Genomic DNA, 21,158 nt, shown 5'->3' with positions numbered 1-21,158 from the left:
CTTGACGGTTTGGAAGCCCCAAGCAGCATCAGAACCAGGGACTTAAAAAAGCTCAACAAGTTGATAAAAAAGGCTGGTTCTGTTCTGAGGACTCCTCTGGAACCTCTGGAGATCATTGTGGAAAGACGGATTCTTCATAAAATGAAGAACATTATGGAGAACCCTGAGCATCCTCTTCATGAGACTGTCCTACAACAACAGAGTGTCTTCAGTCAGAGGCTTCTTCAGATCTGCTGTAAGACGGAGCGCTACAGGAGATCCTTCCTGCCCACAGCATCAGCATCTACAACGACTCTTTGGAGAAACCTTCATAATATGAGCTGTAACAACATTTAATTTCCCTTTGGGATTAATAAAGTATTTTTGAATTGAATTGACAGAAATAAAGGCTTGACAACCTTAGTTTGTGTGTAATTAATCTATGTAGCGAACTGAGAATGTTTAAATAATATTCTGATTTATTAATTATTTCTGTATTTCTGTGTAGATTTCTAACTTGTACATCCAGCTGATTTAAATAATTTAACATCGTATGCTGTACTATCACTCCACCCGGAAAAAAACAGGCTGAAATGCACAAATAAATACGATGTTATTTTTACCATATTCTTTTTATTTTTTATGAAACAACAATCTACCATACTTTAATTTATTTCAATAAGGAAGAAAACGTTAAAATGTCGTTACATTTTGTGTTTTGAGTTTGATTTAAATGATTACAACTATAAAAGCCACGGTGTGATAATTAACGGACAGTTCTTAAAAGCATCATTTTACCGTGAGTTCTGATTGGCTCTCGTTTATAGCTGCGGCTTCCTATTGGCTGGTGTGGCTTTATTGTGGGTCCTCCCTCACCTTTGTGAGTTTCTTGCGCTCCCGTTGAATCTCTTGCTTCTTGTTTCCCGGATCCCGACGGAAGAACAAGTTGTTTCCGATCAGTAGCGGCTTTGGCGCACCGAGTCCCGGCATCTGGCATCGTGGTGGTGCCTTTTCCTTCCCGCCGAGCTCTGAGGATGAGCCGCTGAGGTGGATGGGTAAGGAGTAGCCTGGTGGGCGGCCGAGCTATCACCCTGTGGCGCGGAGCGGCTTCGCTGCAGCTCCTGCTCCGGGTTGTGTTGGGAGCAAACAGCGCAGAAGGACATAAAAAAACCCAGAGATGGTTCACTTTCCACGGGGACCTTCGGTGACTTTCCTGCTGCTGGCGCTTCTCTAAAATCTGATTTAAAACTGAACAGAGTGGGAGAAGGTTAGATTAAAGTGGAGATTAACCATGCCGGACCAAATCACAGTTTCAGAGTTTGTCGCAGAGACAAATGAAGATTATAAATCTCCAACTGCCTCTAATTTCACCACCAGGATGTCCCACTGCAGGAACACAGTGGCTGCTCTGGAGGAGGTGAGTGGTTCTGCTGGGACTCAGGGCTGCAGTCCCGGTTCCCATAAAGCCCAGTTAATGCTGGTTGTTTTCCAGCAGTGATCAATGTGTCTACTTCTGTTACAGCTTTGTGGTAAATCAACACAAAGCAATGCATTGTTATGACGTAGAAAGTGAATGACACATGGTTTAAATTTTTGTACAAATAAATATTCCACCTTACTCTGCTACTCCTAGAAACCAGAGCAACCAGTTGCCTACATAAATCACCTAAATAGTAAATAAGAAGAACATTTATCACAGAAGCAGACAATATATGTTCATGGTAACTCGGGGGGGGGGGGGAGCTGCAGAGATCTGCCAGTCAGGTGGAAGAATCTGTCTCAGTTGTCCATTAGTGCAGGAAGAAAAGAAGCCAAAATAAGTTTTATTTGAATTTTACCACAAAGCGTTTAGGAGACACAGCTAACATCTGAATAAAGATTCTCTGGTCAGATGAAACCAATACTGAATTGTTAGTCTTCTTGCCAACACCATTTGTAAGAGAGAACTGAACACACAACCCCACTTGAAACAGTGGTGGCAGCATCATGCTGTGGAGATCCTTCCTGGGCAAACAGGACAAACCTGGTAGATGCTACAGAAGACCTGAGACGGGGGTGTAGGTTCACCTTCCACAGGACAACCACCCTAAACATACAGCCAGAGCTACAATGGGTGGTTTAGATCAAAGCATATTCAGGTATTGGTATGGCCTAGTCAAAGTCCAGACCAAAATTTAACTGAGAATCTGTGGCATGATTTGGAAATTGCTGCTCACAGATACTCTCCGTCTAATCTGACTGAACTTGAACTACTTTGTAAAGAAGAATGGATGGAAATGAGTCTGTAAATATGCAAAGCCAGTAGGGACATTCTTTGATAGACCTGCAGCTGTAATCACAGTGAAGGGAGGTTCTACAAAGTACTGACTCAGTTGAGCTGAAGCCAAATGCACAATGCAATGTTAATATTTTTGTTCAACTTGATCTGTCTGATAAAATTCAGTAAATTGGATTGAAGTTTCTGGCTATAAGGGGATAAATTGTGAAAAAAACACTGTACAGTCCATGAAGCATGCAGGCATCGCTGTTTAGATGGAGAAGAAACTAAAGAGAGGTGAGACAGAAGGGTTTGCTCCTCCTGGATGAAGACATGCAGCTGATGGTGTAAATTCAGAGCAGATTATTATTCTATTTATTGGAGAGAAATCTTCCGCTCCTGCTCCAGTTTACAGCCACACTCCACTACTTTCTGTGCACAGAGGAGCACTTTGTGTTCCTCCTTTAAGCTGGCAGGTCATCAGGAGGAAGGACACTTCCGCTTTGTTCCCCGTCAGCCCTCCCTCTGTTCTTACAGTTTCCCTACTTTGTGTAACGTACGGCAGAGCCTCGCCCTGTTGTACGGTAAAAATAGCGTTTCCCACATGAGTGGCTGAGAGTGAGATGTGTGTTAGTGTGTCCCTGCTGTGTTAATTAGGGCGAAGATGTTGGAGCATGACGTGTAGGAAAGATGCATCATTTTCCTCCTGGTTTCATTAATTAGGACTCTGAGGTGTCACCAAAACGAGGCAGTGGAGGACAGTTTTACACCTTTTTTAAATGTTATTCATGTGAATAGATTTGTTTTATGGAAGTGAGTGAAATTAATCCACATCTGGGCTCAGCATTAGCTTCAGCTTAAGCTCCCTGATCCTCCACACTTCTCAGAGGGTTGTGGCTTTATTTTTACCGTTTGTTTGAGGAGGACTGAGCCAGGCAGACAGATTTACACCTGCTCACCATGGCAGGTGTCAGACACCTCACTATTCAGAGCTTCTTTCTGCTCTCTGTTTTAAAATGTGCCCCTGTGAACATTGTTTTTTTGCTCTTTTTGGAAGAGGAATGTGTTTTTCACTGTGAACAGAGCATATAAGTGTGGATTTTAGCCCCTTTGAATGGCAGTCAGCAGTAATTGCTGGCTTGTGTGGTTGAATTGTTGTGTTGGGAATCTTATTTAGCAGTTTTTTGTTTGAGTCGTGCCACTGTTGAGGCTGCAGAGCTGTTGTTGCAGAGACGTGCAGCAGAGACGTGCAGCGGCGTGTTGTTGTTTCTCACTGACCTCCCTGCGCTCAGGCTCAGGGAGCACAAGGCTCTATTGTTGGGACGGCAAACTTTGCTCTGTTTGACTAATTAAGCAGCACAGTGTATGGGAACACCTCCGCTTATTGTCAGCACTGCAGAGGCTCAGTTAATCCCAAACAAAATGCATAAGTTGAAGTTGAATCTCCTCTGCTTGTTTTACTCATGTGTGTATGACTACATTCAGTCCAGAAATGTACAGAGTTTCACATTTTATGCTGATTCTGAGAGGATGGGTCTGCAGTCAGCTGTCAGCTGAAAACAGGCTAAAAACAGCCTGAAATATATGCTGGATGCAATGTATGCTGAGATATTTTATGGGTTATGAACCCATGTTGTTTATTTCTATAATATACTTAGAGTATGGATGCACCAATATAAAAATTTGAGCCAACATCGATAACCAATAATGATGTTACTATTATGGCCGATGACTGATGTTTATTAATATTATAAATATTTCCCTACCTTTCCAACTCACCGCTGACATTGCTTCTTTGCTTCAGTTAAACTACCCACAATGCTTTGCTGCATCACTGTCACATGACCAAACAAATACCACATGGTGAAACCCCAATCCAGCGTCCCTTTATGAACTTCTTCTGTGGCTGAGATGCTAGGGCTCATGGTGGGGCCACGTTTTTCACTCTGGTACCTTTTTTATTGAAAGCAGGAAGGTCATGCATGACCTGGAGATTAAACTGGAACCTACACGTTCTGGACTGTACGGTTAAAAATGATGATGGTAGATCCATGATAAGTTACATTTTAAACCCGTAAGGAGACACTTCCTGTCACCAGTGATCTATGTTGAAACATGTTTGTCTGCAAGAACTTGCTGCCCTGTGAGGTTTAATCATTAACAGAGGGGCGTGATTATTTGGTTGCAAATCCGTCTTTCCAGATGGTTTGTTTGGGACAAATCTGTTCCTTAATCCTGGTACCAAAGAGAACCGAGCCAGAACCTGAGAGGATGAATGTTTCTGTTCTGAAACTGACATTAATATTGATAGTGGTGTTATTTTAATGGCTCACAGAAAAAACTCTCAATATATCATGTTTATTGATCTATTTTGACCTGCTCTACTTCCACAACATGCAAAGATTGAACATTTTCACCAAAATGACGAAGTATGTTTGGAGGTGTCAAACCTAACATTATATGATCTGTCATGCACGGTGGTGGCAGCATCATGTTGAGTTGTACTGGTGCATTGTATAGGGCAACGCTTAGAGGCTGGACCAGAACCAGGAAAACAACCAGTTTCAATAAACTCTAGATATGCTGCCAAGAAACGTGTCCAAACATCCAGTACTTGGAAACAGTGCTTTGCCAACATTGTTTACAGTGGGGGTGGGGAGCTGCTGACCTCGACTGGGGACATTATCGGGCGGTGGAAGGAGTACTTCGAGGATCTCCTCAATCGTGCCATCACACATTCCCTGGTGGAAACAGAGGCTGGGGACTCGGGGTTGGACTCTTTCATCATCCGGGCTGAAGTCACCGAGGTGGTTAAAAAGCTTCGCGGTGGCAAGGCTTTGGGGGTGGATGAGATCCGCCCTGAGTACCTAAAGTCTTTGGATGTTGTAGGGCTGTCATGGTTGACACGCCTCTTCAACATTGCGTGGCTGACAGGGACAGTGCCTCTGGATTGGCAGACTGGGGTGGTGGTCCCCCTACATAAGAAGGGTGACCGGAGAGTGTGTTCCAACTACAGGGGGATCACACTCCTCAGCCTCCCTGGTAAGGCCTACGCCAGGGTGTTGGAGAGGAGAGTCCGGCCGATAGTCGAACCTCGGCTTCAGGAGGAGCAGTGTGGTTTTCGTCCCGGCCGTGGAACACTGGACCAGCTTTATGCCCTCTACAGGGTACTCGAAGGTTCATGGGAGTTTGCCCAACCGGTCCACATGTGTTTTGTGGACCTGGAGAAAGCATTCGACTCTGTCCCTCGGGATGCCCTGTGGGGGGTGCTCCAGGAGTATGGAGTCGGGGGCCCTTTATTAGGGGCCATCCGGTCTCTGTACAAGCGGAGCAGGAGTTTGGTTCGCATTGCCGGCACTAAGTCGGACCTGTTCCCGGTGCATGTTGGACTCCGGCAGGGCTGCCCTTTGTCACCGGTCCTGTTCATAACTTTTATGGACAGGATTTCTAGGTGCAGCCAAGGGCCAGAGGTGGTCTGGTTTGGGGACCAGAGGATTTTGTCTCTTCTTTTTGCAGATGACCTGGTTCTGCTGGCCCCCTCTAGCCAAGACCTACAGCATGCGCTGGGGCGGTTCGCAGCCGAGTGTGAAGCGGCTGGGATGAAGATCAGCTCCTCCAAGTCCGAGGCCATGGTACTCGACCGGAAAAGGGTGGCTTGTCCTCTTCAGGTTGGAGGGGAGTTCCTGCCTCAAGTGGAGGAGTTTAAGTATCCCGGGGTCTTGTTCACGAGTGGGGGAAAAATGTAGCGGGAGATCGACAGACGGATCGGTGCGGCTGCCGCAGTAATGGGGGCGCTGTGCCGGTCTGTTGTGATGAAGAGAGAGCTGAGCCGAAAAGCAAAGCTCTCAATTTACTGGTCGGTCTACGTTCCTACCCTCACCTATGGCCATGAACTTTGGGTCATGACCGAAAGAACAAGATCCCGGATACAAGCGGCTGAGTCTGGGTGTCTCTGCTGAGTCTGCTGCCCCCACGACCCAGTCCTGGATAAAGCGGAAGACGACGAGTACGAGTATATACAGGTCCTTCTCAAAATATTAGCATATTGTGATAAAGTTCATTATTTTCCATAATGTAATGATGAAAATTTAACATTCATATATTTTAGATTCATTGCACACTAACTGAAATATTTCAGGTCTTTTATTGTCTTAATACGGATGATTTTGGCATACAGCTCATGAAAACCCAAAATTCCTATCTCACAAAATTAGCATATCATTAAAAGGGTCTCTAAACGAGCTATGAACCTAATCATCTGAATCAACGAGTTAACTCTAAACACCTGCAAAAGATTCCTGAGGCCTTTAAAACTCCCAGCCTGGTTTATCACTCAAAACCCCAATCATGGGTAAGACTGCCGACCTGACTGCTGTCCAGAAGACCACTATTGACACCCTCAAGCAAGAGGGTAAGACACAGAAAGAAGTTTCTGAATGAATAGGCTGTTCCCAGAGTGCTGTATCAAGGCACCTCAGTGGGAAGTCTGTGGGAAGGAAAAAGTGTGGCAGAAAACGCTGCACAACGAGAAGAGGTGACCGGACCCTGAGGAAGATTGTGGAGAAGGGCCGATTCCAGACCTTGGGGGACCTGCGGAAGCAGTGGACTGAGTCTGGAGTAGAAACATCCAGAGCCACCGTGCACAGGCGTGTGCAGGAAATGGGCTACAGGTGCCGCATTCCCCAGACCTGGGCTACAGAGAAGCAGCAATGGACTGTTGCTCAGTGGTCCAAAGTACTTTTTTCGGATGAAATCAAATTCTGCATGTCATTCGGAAATCAAGGTGCCAGAGTCTGGAGGAAGACTGGGGAGAAGGAAATGCCAAAATGCCAGAAGTCCAGTGTCAAGTACCCACAGTCAATGATGGTCTGGGGTGCCGTGTCAGCTGCTGGTGTTGGTCCACTGTGTTTTATCAAGGGCAGGGTCAATGCAGCTAGCTATCAGGAGATTTTGGAGCACTTCATGCTTCCATTTGATGAAAAGCTTTATGGAGATGAAGATTTCATTTTTCAGCACGACCTGGCACCTGCTCACAGTGCCAAAACCACTGGTAAATGGTTTACTGACCATGGTATCACTGTGCTCAATTGGCCTGCCAACTCTCCTGACCTGAACCCCATAGAGAATCTGTGGGATATTGTGAAGAGAACGTTGAGAGACTCAAGACCCAACACTCTGGATGAGCTAAAGGCCGCTATCGAAGCATCCTGGGCCTCCATAAGACCTCAGCAGTGCCACAGGCTGATTGCCTCCATGCCACACCGCATTGAAGCAGTCATTTTTGCCAAAGGATTCCCGACCAAGTATTGAGTGCATAACTGTACATGATTATTTGAAGGTTGACGTTTTTTGTATTAAAAACACTTTTCTTTTATTGGTCGGATGAAATATGCTAATTTTATGAGATAGGAATTTTGGGTTTTCATGAGCTGTATGCCACAATCATTCGTATTAAGACAATAAAAGACCTGAAATATTTCAGTTAGTGTGCAATGAATCTAAAATATATGAATGTTAAATTTTAATCATGACATTATGGAAAATAATGAACTTTATCACAATATGCTAATATTTTGAGAAGGACCTGTATATGCACCATGAGGGAGTAGTGCAGCAGTCATTCTCCTCTGAAATGCATCGCCTGAATTAGGCCGGAGGTTTTAATGCCTCTGCAGTCAGGAGGCCGTTCAGACACTTGTTGTGTGCCAAAACCACAGCCATAAAACCAGTTTATCCAGTAAGAGGATATTGAGCTTTGTATCAGGACTCCCCCACCCACTTGGTGCTTCTAGGAAACACTTGTGATGACTACTTCTGCTCTACCTTCAGAGCTTTTAAAAGCTTGTAGCTCTTAAAAGTTTGTGTTTTTTTAGACATGTTACAACCTGTAGGTCATCAGAGGTAGTTTATGGTTTATTTTCAGAAACACACAAAGTTAGTTGTCTGATATGAAAAGATCATATGAATTATCAGAGGCCCCTTCCCTGAAGCCTGAGTTGATCCTTGTAGGGCTGCACCAAGGATTTTTTTACTAATCAATTAATCTGCTGACTATTTTTGCGATTAATAATCGGATCGCAAAGGGTGATTAATAGGAGATCTTTTACAGAATTTGAACCAGGTGAAGCTGAAGCTATGTGACCTGAGGAGATTTGGATAGAGCATATTTACAGACAATGAAGGTTTTTCATCTTAAATGTAAAATCTATAAATTTTTTGTACAATTTTCCCCTAATTACCGCTCTGAGTGGGCTGTTCTTTCAGCAAATGGCATGTTTTAGAGTGTGTATACTCCAGTTAACGATTATTCGATTACTAAAGTAGTTGAAGATTATTTCAGTAATTGAATAATCACAATTAATTTGATTAATTGTTTCAGTCCTAAACCTTTGCTTTAAATACTGGTCTTGCTGAAGATGCGAAAATAAATCCTTATTGTCTCTGTACACATCTGATGAGAGGGACCTGGAAATGAAGGGAAACAGCCCTTAGATGTCGTCTGTTAGGGTTTGTAACATGAGAGATGGGTCCTGAATGGGACATTGAAGATCTTCTGGTGATGAGACCATTGAGTCTGTGCCAGAGGTGGCGACAAGGCCGAATTGGCGAGAGTGTGTGAAGTGGGAGGTGTTCAGGGGTTCCGACCAATGACTCTGCTGCTGTCACTCAGATTATTCCTGGATGCTGGTTCGATACCACACACATGGCTGCAGCTTTTATCTGCCTCGGCTTCTTGTGAGTTACTGAAGGGGCAGCAGCAATGGTTTTTGGGAATTTGTAGATTTCTGGATGTCTTTTTGCGCCAGAGAAACTCTGAGAACGTTTAGCTTTTTACGTCTTTATTGCTGCACATCCTCTGATCTCAGACCAGCAGAGGTTTTAGGACTGTGCTAAACTTGAAACTTATCTTCAGTTGATGCTGAAGGAAATCTGATTTTAGTTTCCAAACACCAAGCGACTACACATTCCAGACGTAGAACCTGTTGTCGCAGGACAGGATATTTGTTCTTCTCTGGTAATGTTTGTTGTATTTAAAGTGCAGAGATTTATGACTGAACGTGTTAACGCTTGAGGCCAAATGGGCTCTTGTAAAGATCTCACAGGTGTCATTCTGTTGGCTGTTGTTGACACTGCTGTGGTTCTGCGATCCCCTGCTCCAGAGGCGGTTGGTGCTGAAAGCTGTGAGCTGGTCAGGAAGAGCAGCTGCCCGGGTGGAGCAGGTGGCCTGGAGGAAAGTTTTAACAAGCATTCAGACAGTAGGATTATCAGCGCAGAGACAATCTCATCTAATTGCTTGAGAGACGCAGGGAGGGATCAATGAGCACATGGCCTTAATGTGCTGTTTGGCCCAAGTGAGCAACCTAAACCCAACAACCACCATCTAAGGAGCTTAATGCCTCCTATAAATGAAGTAGGATTAATGACAGGATCTTGTCTCCTCGTATATTTGCTCTGTATTCACCGTCCTGTGACTGTGGTGCGGACATTTAACTGTAGGAAATGTGTTGAAATGTCAGATTAATTTATAGCGCATTTAAAAACAGCAACAGTTGATCAAAGTGCTTCATAATTACACCAACAATCATAAAATAGCACTTAGCGTCTCATACCTAACCAGTCAAAGGTTAGGGAAAAAACATGAGTTTTTAACTGACGTAGTTATGTTTCTGTGCTCTGAGCGGTGCATGTAGAGGTGTGGTATTTCTCAGTCTTGGGCCACAGCGAATGCTCGATCACCTCCACGTTTAAACGTTGAGCTCCAAACATGGAGGAGAGACTGGCTGGTTGACCGGATTGTCTCCATAAGGTGTGGAGATCATGTAGATAGGATGGGACTAGACCATTTAAAACTATTATTAATTATTATCTAACTATGGGTAGATAACAATAACAGCAATAATTGATTTGATTTAGTTACTTTAACTAATAATTATTATTAATGGCAATTCTTTTTTCTCTTTTTATTATTTGACCTGATGGATGGATGGAGACGTTATTGATCCCAGAAGGGGTCAACATTAGGGCAAACAGAGGAAACATCATAAGGAATAAAACAGTAGATAAAAATCAGAAACATATAGAATAAATACAGCATAGGATGAATACAGCTGTGTGTAATTTTAATAAAGAATCTCAGACATTTTATTTATATAAGCGTCATTTTCAAGAGAGATCTGTTTAAACAAACATAGAAGATTAGAAAGAGGCAATTCATACAACAAATTATTTGAAAATATCAAATAAAAGCAGGGGATGATTTCCTCTAATTTAAAAAAATAAAAACAGGAGCAAACATCCACTTATGCTTTTTCTATCATCCTTTTGATATACGTTTAAAACCATTTAGTTAGATGAAGTTGCACAGCTGCAGGTTCTCTTACAGCTGGTTTCAATTGGAACAGCCGATGTAGGAAAAGATCTTTGGTGTCAAGTTCTGAACATATAAGAGGAACACTAAATGTCCTAAAAGTCTCAGCGAAGGCTTTAGTTGCTCTCTCTAAGAGACAAACAGGACACTGGATACAGTGGTAGTGAACCAGTAAAACAAGTAGGAGTTCTTGTGAGACCTGGTGGACCGAGGGAAAAGGCCTCTCCGTCCCACCCAGAGGTCAGAGGTTGAACAGCAGGGAAGATGAAGACCTAAAGTTCATCTCATCCATCATTGTACTGCCGGTCCAGATTATCTGAGACGGCTCGTGTTGAAGGCTATTGTTGCCTGACGGCCAGGCCTCTTCATTAATGAACTCCTGCACTGGTTTGCTGTCTGTGCTGGTTGGGAGAGATGGGTTTTCACAGCTGTGTTGTCCGGCTGTCACTTTCCCTCAGAGAAGGTACCAGACTCCTTATATGTCGGAGAAACTCCTTAGAGGCTCTCAGGGGGAATCAGATCCGATAGCTTTTCACTCAAAAAGGTCAGTTTGACGATACATGAATTTAGAGGAGTAACAATAGATCCAGTTTACCAGACGAGACTCATGGTGCATGATAATGGATCAAAACCGGACTGGATGAGCTTTTAGAAATGAAGGACTCTGAATTTTGTGATGTGGAAAACTTTAAGGAATCCAAGGAGCCTTCACATTTACAGTGAAACTCGCATCCTACTGGCTGCTGCTGCTCAGCTGACATTCAACCGACCACAAAGTGAGAGTCCTGAACCCGGTGGTGCTATGATTTCGGTTACCAAGTATTCAGCCCAAAACCTTTAGTTCATAAAACAGGAGGACAACTCCGTTGGATCTGTCTGACCACAAATACCTGAAGGAAACATGAGACAAAGTGGCTGGTTGGTTGACCCAGTGTGGGAACAGATCCGGTTCTCCTGCAGTACTCTCCTGAGCATGATTATTGATAGGTTCAGTGGAATAAGGTAGAAATGTTCTGTAAATCATAACATTATGAGGAGATTGGGTATAAAGCTGTAATTGGAACAATTAAATGAACTTTCATAAAAAGCACTGCGGGTTCCATGACGTTCTGCTCACAGTAACTAACTAGTAGTAACTAAAGCTTGTTCTGCAGATTGATGATTTCTAAGCAAACTAATCTTTCAGTAGGTTTTGGTTTTGCAGCTTAGGGAGTCTCTTCTGTGGATACATACAAAAACTGAAGTTATTTATTGAACTAGCAGTAATTAGTTTATGGCTTCTTGCATCAATCAGAGAACTTAAAATGTATAAACATCTGAAGGCATTTGATATGAACTACTGCATATTTAGAGTGATCGTCTAGGAAGGTCTGCACTGTAGAAAGAAGAACCTGTTGTTTCAGTGAAATCTGACCTCAGTGGTGTTCTGGGCAGAAACGATGCAGGCAAAAAGAAAGATTGATCACAGCTAGCTACAAAAACTGGACCTAAAACAGCTCAGTGGCTAGTCTGATACTGCAGGTCAGACGTTTACATACACACTCATCTGTGCGGGTGTTGTTAATTTGGTCTTTGGTGGAATGATGACGCAGCATAAAACCTTTTAAAAACAAGATTCAGGTGTCAAGTGTGGATTCGTTGTGAATTTCCACTGATCTACGCTGGTTCACAGTTATACATAAAGGCTCAAATATAGACCCGGCGACCTTTGCCAAATGTCTCCCCATCTCTTTGCCCTCTTTCCTGTCTACCTACTGTGGAAAAATGAAAAAAAAAGAAGCTTCCGGTATCACTCAGGCTGGATATTTGACCGCTCTTCCTTGGCAGGGTCAACCATTTGAATTGGTTGGTTTTCTGGCACGGAGCTTTTAAATATAGTCTATTCATTTTTTCTTGGGTTGGGATTGGCAGTGGAAAAAACCCAAACAATAATGCTGCTACCACCATGCTTGACAGTTGTAGTGTTCTTTGGTTTCTCCTTCCTGCCATTGTGGCCAAACAGCTCAGTTTTTGACTCGTCTAACCATCAAACTTTTCTCCAGGAGACTTCTGGCTTCTCGAAGTGGGCAGCTGTAAATGTTACTCGAGGTTTAAAGTTGCGATTTATAAAGCAGGCGCCTCTTTCCTAGTTGGTACCCCTTCAGTATATGTGGGTATTAAACTGGCTGGACAGTGACTTTGTTGTTCCAGCAGCTTCTGTTTTATGATACATGTGTGTTCTGATGGTTCCTGAGTTGTTCTTGAACCCCTCGATTGAAGGCTGGTGACCAGAATCTTTACACCTGACTGGTCCTGATTCCAGTTAGAAACTAAAATTCCATTTGTTTTGTCTTTTTGGATCAGTGAATGCACCATACCAAATGCTAGCAGGTCATGTTGACAGCAACACTCTTCAGTGTGGAAGCTGTTATTGCAGGAAGAAGCTGATTAGTTCAGTGATTTGGTTTCGTTACGGCTCTAATCACAGATTGTAGTTCAGCAGAGATCAAAATAAAATGTAGCACCTCATTCATTAATGAGCTGACATTAGCTGCCTGCGGGATGACGCTATCAGAAGATTCCTTCAGCCGGAACAAACACTCAAAGAAGTGTTTTACATCATTATTAGATTTAAACATTAACTGGGTAAAGTCTGTTCCTTGAATCAGTTCCCCAGTGCAGATACCTCCATGTTCAACTATGGCAACGTTTATATTCACCCTCATAGTTCAAATTTGGGTCTACAAACGTTCCTACTGAAAACTCTGATGTTCTTGGCAGGTCTGATCTTTAGAGATTGTTGTCTAAGCTTGAGATCCTTCAGATTTCCTTGGTTCTGTGAAGGATCTTGATTGATGTCAGTTGAAGCTTTTTTTCCAGTGCAGATCAGAGAGATCAGCTTGTAAGAAATGCAGAGCTCTGAAGTTTGGCTTCAATCACATAGACGTGTGGGCATCTTTCTTCAGCTGGTTCCTTCTGTTTTTCCTTCAGAGGGGATCCTACTCCACAGAACTGTTCGGTGATTGTTTAGTCCGTGGAGCTGTTGCTCGGACACAACCTGAATGATTGTCTGGAAGGAGAGAGACTCCACAGTGAAGTTGGAGCGGTTTTTTGTTGTTCTCAAAGAGCAGCACATTTGGTCCTCATTTCCCAACCCTCACCCTAAAACCAGATTAATCAGCCTCCAGTTGGTTTAAAAGCTTTATTAAAAACAAATCCAAATATAGGCTGCCTTTAACAGGTTATAAATCAGTGCCATGAGGTCTCCTTTAGTTCTCGTTATTCAGCAAAGCGGTGTTTAGGTGTTTAAAAGGATTTTTCCAGGATCCTTGGAGGACAGAGACCTCATAAATGGCAGGTTTCTCACCATGTGGTCCTCCAGCTGGGAAGCAAAAGCTCTGCTCTCTCACCTTGTAAACTTTTAAAAGGCCTCAGCAGTAAACGTGGAGGTTGGTTTCCTCTGACACTTGGCGTGCAGTGGTTGATGTTGTCGCCCTGGCAGCCGGTAGTCAACACTTGGTCTGGCTGGGCTCACAGAAGAGCTTGAGCTGCCTTGTAGGTGGATGAGATGTTTCTGTAACTTTTAGTCAGACAGAAAACCTGAACTGAAATCCTTGCTTGTTGGTTCCAGGTCCTCAGAGCTGTATTGATTCGGAAGACGTAGAGTGTCTTTAGTTTAGGACTTGACTACAGCTGTCTCTCAGGTCATCTGTCCTCCCTGTGCTTTCAGTCCCATGCTACCTGCTGTCAGCCTGGTGTTTTCCATGCAGCCTGACCTGCTGCTCGAGAAAAGCTCCAAGTTTGGCCCCGCTGTCCCACTTCTGCCCAAATATTGACTTTTCACACTCAGCACTGAGAAAAGTTGTGAATTGAAGCTCTTGAGAGTGCAGACCCACATATATCTGTCAGCACTCAGGGTAGTGATGTGTAAAAAGCCTCAAATAAATGTATGTTTAACGGCTGCTGCATTATAATGGCAGCCTTTACTGGGAAAATCAGGAAACGAACAGAATGACCAGTGGTCCAGTTGCTGGTGCCCCTAATAATCTCTTTAAATATAGCTGAAACCTCCTTCATGTTAGCATGACGTTGTTGATCTGAGCTGAAGAAGCTTCTAGTCATTCATTAATGACTTCTTCTTTCCTAGCGGTAGAAATACAGTGTAACACGATGTGTTTCAGCCACTGGTCATTGGGCCAGACCAGGACCCACATTTCTTTTTCCACCAAGTACAGTAAGCAGGATGGTAGGAGCTCACTGATGAAGAACGGCAGGAAAAGAGCTTCATCCTGGGTTTACCAAGTTTCTATAACAACATTTAGACACTGTCTGCATGCTGATTGGTTGTTTGAGTCTTTTCTGTCCTACCACCACAAACATGCAGCAGTGGTGCCATTTGTTACCTCCTAACGTTTGACCAAATATTTGTCGGTGTGAGAGTAGAAGCTGGTTTATTTTCACACATCCTTACCGGGGGGGGCGGGTCCATTTCCTTCTTTCTATCCTAAGGCGCTCCAGAGTTGGATTATATCATAGCCTGTGACTCTGCTCAGGCTTCCTTTGCATGTTTGCATTCAGTTGAATGTTTTTAGGGTTACATTTTTGACATATTTTCAGTGAGTCACAGGCACAGAGAAAGAGGAAGGCTGTTGAAGCTGACGGCTGCAGACAGCACCGCCCTGTCTCAGAGTTCACCTCCCAAACCATTTGGGTCTTAGAAAATATTCTGTGATATTTTTCTGTTTGTATCCGTCTCAGTCCTGATGCTTTGTTTGGTGCTGTCATCATCTAAAGTGTTGTTTTAATTCAATTCAGTTTATTTACATTGGACCATTTCATAAGAAATCATTTTAAGACACCTTAGAAACAAGCGGATATTTTTTATTTGCAGGAATTTCAATGAAATCAAATAAACAGATTTAAATTCAGATCCTAGTTAATAAACAATGCAGTCCAGTTCAGTTTACAATCCCAGCCGGTAAAAAGGTTTTCTGCTGAGCATGAGGCAGCAGTAGAAAGGCACAGGTTCCTTTTTAACAGAAAGAAACTTCTAGCAGAACCAGAACCGCTCACTGTGATCTGCTGCACCTGACTGGACTCTAGATACTTTACTAGATAAGGTCTTTATTCTGAGATTTATTCATGGTGAATATAATGTAATTGCATGCTTTCAGGAGGCCACAGTGATTGATGTCTTAACATTTACATCCTGAGGTCAAATACATTTAAACTTCTGCTAGAAGAAAGCCATTGTTGAAATGACCAAACTATCCCCAGTGCTTCAGCAGAAAGTCAGTGGACTTCTTCAGTTCTGAAGAAGCCTTTTGGAGGAGAAGTCAAACATCTTCAAGAAAAGAGAAGTCCCATTACCTTCTACCTAAAGATTTAGGACTGTCAAGTCCTGGATGACTGAAAATCTACCCCAGCAAATGCCAAAACAGTGACACACAGTGGTGGCAGCATCATGCTGTGGGGATGTTTTCTTCCTCAGAGATGGGGAATCTGGTCAAAGTTGATGGGAAGATGAGAGGAGATAAATCCAGGACAATCTTGTAAGAAAACCTGTTAGAGGCTGCAGAATACCTGAGACTGGGCTGGAGGTTCTCATGCCAGCAGGACAACCAGCCTGAACATACAGCTAGAGGTACAATGGAATGGTTTAGATCAAAGCATGTTCATGTGTCAAGATGGCCTAGTCCAAGTCCAGAATCTGTGGCAAGGCTTGAACCTGATGTTCACAGATGTTCTCCATCCATACTTACTGAGTTTGAGCAGTTTTCTAAAGAATGGGGGGGAAAGTTCAGTTTTCAGATGTACATAGATTTAAGAGCTATTATTATATTTAGGAGCATCATAGTAAAGGGGGATGCTTGCCACACTGTTCAGAATTGTAATTGTATGCATTCCTTTCATCTGAATAATGTGTCACATAAAATAGCAACAGAAGACATGAAGCTGTCTGGTGACAAACTTTGACGTTAAGGTCAGGAGGTATCTGTAAATACTTCTACTGGGTGACACTTTGCAGAGAAGTTTCAGTTGTTTCTTCTCCAAACATCGTGGTCTCACTCCACGTTTTCACATTAAATACAAGTAGTTTTATTTTTTGGTCATTTATCATCCAGACTTTTGAAATCTGCTAAATAAATGTATTCATTACAAAACATCTGGTCCCTCCAACACAAAATATGTTATAAGCTAGCATCTCAGATTCTCTATCAACATAAACATGACTAAATAAAGCTGAAAAGCTTTCCTGCCACACTACGCCGCAGACAGTTTCCTCTCATGACCGTCTCAGGGCGAGCTTACAAGGTGAGCCAAGGACGGCCCAGCAGACAGAACCAGGAGTGTCTGTAGTGATGCTGGCAGTGATCCTGCAGACAGCGAACGTTGCCTGGTTTGTGCTTTTAACTTTCCAGAAATGGACGTGTGTGTTTAGATGGTGATGAGGCCTCTTGCAGAGCAGACATGCTGTCATCAGTAGATGGTTAATTGGCGAGAACAATGAGGTTGGATCTCCATCCTGTCAGTCATTGCAGCGTGCAATCATCCAGGAATGTCTTTCTTCTAGGAGGACGCATCAGGCCTGGCTGCTGGACTTCTGCTCGGTGTCTTTACAGGACAGTCTGCTGTAAATTCTGCTGCACAGAACTGAAATTATTCAAAGTTAAAAGCAAACTAAAAACTCTTCAATCTGGGCTTTAATTAACATACTATTTATTCATATTTAAATTATTATTGTTATAAAATTATTTTACAGTAATAATAATTATTTTTATTTAACAAATTTTTTACATTACATTTACAGTTTTTGCATTCATATTTTTATTGCTTTTTTTCACTGTAGATATATTTTGGAAATATTTTAGACTTTTACATTTATTAAAAATTATTGGTGTTTTTTTACCATTTATGTTGCATATTTTAACAGTTTTATACAGCCCCTTGCATCACTGTTGTTGGTATGAAGTGTCATAAATAAATTATGGCTGACTGAAGAAAATCTTAATTAATCTATTTCCACGTCTTGATGAGCGGTGCCAGCACTAACGGAGGGTGCCATAAGAACTCCAAGTTGTCGACCATTAACACTTAATGGTGACTGCTGTCTTTGAATAGCTTCCTTTGAGTCTGTTTACTGAAACTGTGAAATCAAGCAGCTCTTGGTTTGAAATCATCAAAGTTCTCAAATGTTTCAAGGTGGGTTCAGATGTAGAGTCACGACCCTTTCTCCTGCCGGGACTAATTTCTGTTTTCTTCTCTGGTTTTAATACATGTGAATGTTTAAAACGGAACAAAATGGTGATTTGCTTTATGATGGTTTTTAGTTATCAGTTCAACATACAATGAAGAAGCTACAAGATAATGAACCATAGGAAATGTCCCCAACCTACCTGATTTTAGTTGAACTCATAAAGGTTTTGATGTGTTTGATGAATTAATATCGTATTTGACCTGCAGGTCATTGAATAGACCTGTTTGAGGCAAAGTTTAATGCATCTCTGCAGAGCTCCTGACTCTCCTAATGCGTTGCTCTCTGCACACTTTAGACATGATCTGTGTTGGACTCTGGCAGGCATCCCGACACATTATGAGTGAATGGATCTCCCGGACAACGACCTCTGTGACCCTGCAGAGTTCTAGCCATGTGTTTGTTTAATACTGCAGATGGTGCTGGATTGTTGTAATGATGTCATATTTTAGGACTAGGATTAATTCAGGTCAGTTTGGCCGACTCCTCCTCCTCAGGCTGGCCGGCTGTAATAAAAGGACCACTCGGTTTACACAGAGCAGAGGAGAAACGCTGACGATGCAGAAATGTTGCATTAGATGGGCTCGTCGAGCAGCTCCAACCTCAGAAGCTGCCCTGGTCATTTGTGCAGGTTTTCAGCCTCCCCCGCTGTCTGTAGGAAGGATGCACGCCAGGGAGAAGTCCCTCTTCCTTTAAATATCATTTTGGACTGTGTACATCAGGGGTTATCCAGCGGGCGGCTGAAGGAAGCAGCAGTGATTGATGGATGGAGAAGCTGATGCTGATTTAGGGGAGCGTTTGCTGTGTTCAGCTTGTTAATTACCATGCTTGTCTGCTGTCCCTTCAGACCGCTCTGTGGGAATTCAAGTGCCTGATGAGGCGTGAGATGGTGTGGTGCTCATGGTTGATCGAGGGACGCTGCTCCAAAAGGCGAATTTAAAGCCTTTATTCGGAATATTTAATAAATTCACAGACTGATTACTGACACTGGCTGCACAGTAATAATTCTGTGCCGCTGGGAGGAACTCCACCTTTTTGACCCAGCAGTCTGGAGGACACAGAGAAACTATGATTATTGAATATTATTGTAGGTGAAAACCCAGAAATAGAAAAGGGCTGCTTAAGATTAAAAACTCTGCTGAACTAACCCAAAAAGCATTTTTAAAATTTGAGTAATAATGTTTTTGCAGGGTTCCCATTGTGTTTGGAAAATGGTTTTCCATATTTTTATTATTGTAGTTTATTAATTTGTTTCATATTCGACTTAAAAGAAAAACACAAAGCAAGAACAAAACGTAACAGAAGAAAGGAGAAGGTGGAAGTAAACGTATGTTATGACCTTCGTCCTTTCCTTAATCATTGACATTCCTAATAAAACATAAACACTTCCATCCCAGTAAAGATCTGAAATAATAATAACAACCAATGTTTGGATCCCATGTGACAGAAAGGTCCAAGGAGCAGACCTCAGCACATCCATCCATCCATCCATCCATCCATCCATCCTTCCTTCCTTCCTTCCTTCCTTCCCTCCCTCCCTCCCTCCCTCCCTCCCTCCTAAAGGCTGTTATACATAAGTTCATTCATTTGCTCTTTGCATGACCTTAACATATCCAGTCAGCTGAATGGGCTTTGACTGGTCCAGTATGGAATATAGTGGTTGAGATGCTAAAACTCACGGAGAGCGGTGGAGACATGGAGATGACAGAAGAGAAAGCGTGACTAAAATATGGGTCAATCACAACATATATCATCATTTCAGTATTCAGCAGCATCCAAACTGCTGGTTTTCCTGATATTATGCAGAAAGTAATGAAATAATTTGCCATATTCAAGTATATCCGGTGGTAGTCTTGAGTCTATTGTTTTTATGCAGCTTTCAGGCCTCCAGCTGCAGCTGGAGAGGCTGAGATGATGGTGTCTGCTGCAGATGAGTCATTTAACAGGAGCTGAAGGAAGGAAAACAAACCACAGCTCTGTAAATACCACTTTTACTCAGAATCTTCTTTTTTATTTGTGTGGTTTCTTCAATAAAAGGCAGCTGATTTAACTGCAGCAGGTCAGGAACTGGAAGCCGAACAGTTTTATTGCTTTTTGAAACCTATACACTCTCTTTGAATTTGACACAAACAGATTTTAAAACTAATGGGTGAACAAATTAAAGGAGAGCTGTTTAATGTTTAAGTAATAAATCTGTTGGGGCCAAGATTGGATGTTTTTCAGCGCTGCAATAAACTCTGCAGTCCTGATCTGCTGTCCTGTAAAGGCTGTTTATTCTCAATCAAAGTTTGGTTTTAACTAAGAAGCAGAAAATGTAAAATCATCTGTGCTTTTATCTTTGGGACATACCTACAGTTATTTCTGACATATCGGATAAATCAAGCCTTGGAAACAACCTGGATTCCCTGAGAAATGAGAACAAATCTAACCAGTAAATTTATCTAGCTGTGTTCTCCGTTTATTTTGCTTTTTCACTTTTTATCATAATATAATTAATGAAATATAATATAATTAATACTTCTGTGTCTTTTATTGGGATTTTAGGTGATAGACCATATTTGTAATATTGATTCTTTTTTCATAAATAAAAATCAGAAAAGTGTGCGATGCGTTACTGTTGAACTGATGGAACATGAACCTCCAGGCCAGCCTCAGCTCTTCTTCAGCCCCTAACAGGGTAGCCCCTGAATTTAACCGTTCATCTTTACATTTACTAGCCTCCCACAGCATGATGCTGCCGCCACCATGTTTCAGCAGGTTTGCATGAAGACCAGACAGTTTTACTCTCATCTGATCATAGCATCTTCTTCCACGTGTTTTCTGTGTCTCCTACCTGGCTTATGGCTAACAGGACTTATTAAGGGTTTCTTTAGATAATAGGTTTCTTCTTGCCACTCTTCCATAAAGGCTAGACTTATTTAGGTGGACAGCCACATCTCTGTAGGCTTGCAGTTGGTCCATCCTGTCTCCAGGTCCTGATGATGGATCGAATGGAGCTACATGAGATGTTCAAAGCTTGCGATATTGTTTTAGAACCTAACCCTGCTTTAAACTTCTCCACAGCTTCTTCCCTGACCTGTCTGCTGTGTTCCTTGGTCGTCATGATGCTGTTTATTCTCTAATGTTCTCTAAAAAACCTCCTGAGGCCAGAAACAGAGTAGCTGCTGCTAGATTCAGATTAAATACACCTGGACTCTAGTTCATGATTACAGGACTTTTTATTTAGCAGTATCAGAATAACGGGGTACGAACGAACTGGTGTCAGACCACTTTGGTTTTTATTTGTGGAAAATGTTGAAAATCAAGCAATATTTCCCTTC

The 21,158-nt window shown here is 42.6% G+C and overlaps 1 protein-coding gene across 2 annotated transcripts in view; it reads left to right on the top strand.

Moving 5' to 3' along the window:
* Nucleotides 1-874: 874 nt before the first annotated feature.
* asap2a (ArfGAP with SH3 domain, ankyrin repeat and PH domain 2a) overlaps nt 875-21,158 on the top strand; it is a 74,157-nt gene continuing 53,873 nt past the window's right edge. Inside the window, exon 1 of one of the 2 annotated variants that reach the window (XM_047392855.1) lies at nt 875-1,396. In XM_047392855.1, coding sequence (XP_047248811.1) covers nt 1,271-1,396 — 126 coding nt within the window. In that variant the 5' untranslated portion in view covers nt 875-1,270. The remainder of the gene's footprint in view (nt 1,397-21,158) is intronic. The other variant, XM_047392856.1, reaches the window with a different exon arrangement.

The sequence above is a fragment of the Girardinichthys multiradiatus genome, chromosome 19, assembly GCF_021462225.1.
Source record: "Girardinichthys multiradiatus isolate DD_20200921_A chromosome 19, DD_fGirMul_XY1, whole genome shotgun sequence".
Taxonomy (NCBI): Eukaryota; Metazoa; Chordata; class Actinopteri; order Cyprinodontiformes; family Goodeidae; genus Girardinichthys; species Girardinichthys multiradiatus.
Note: the sequence above shows the minus strand (reverse complement) of the source record. Positions and strands in the feature narration are given on the sequence as shown.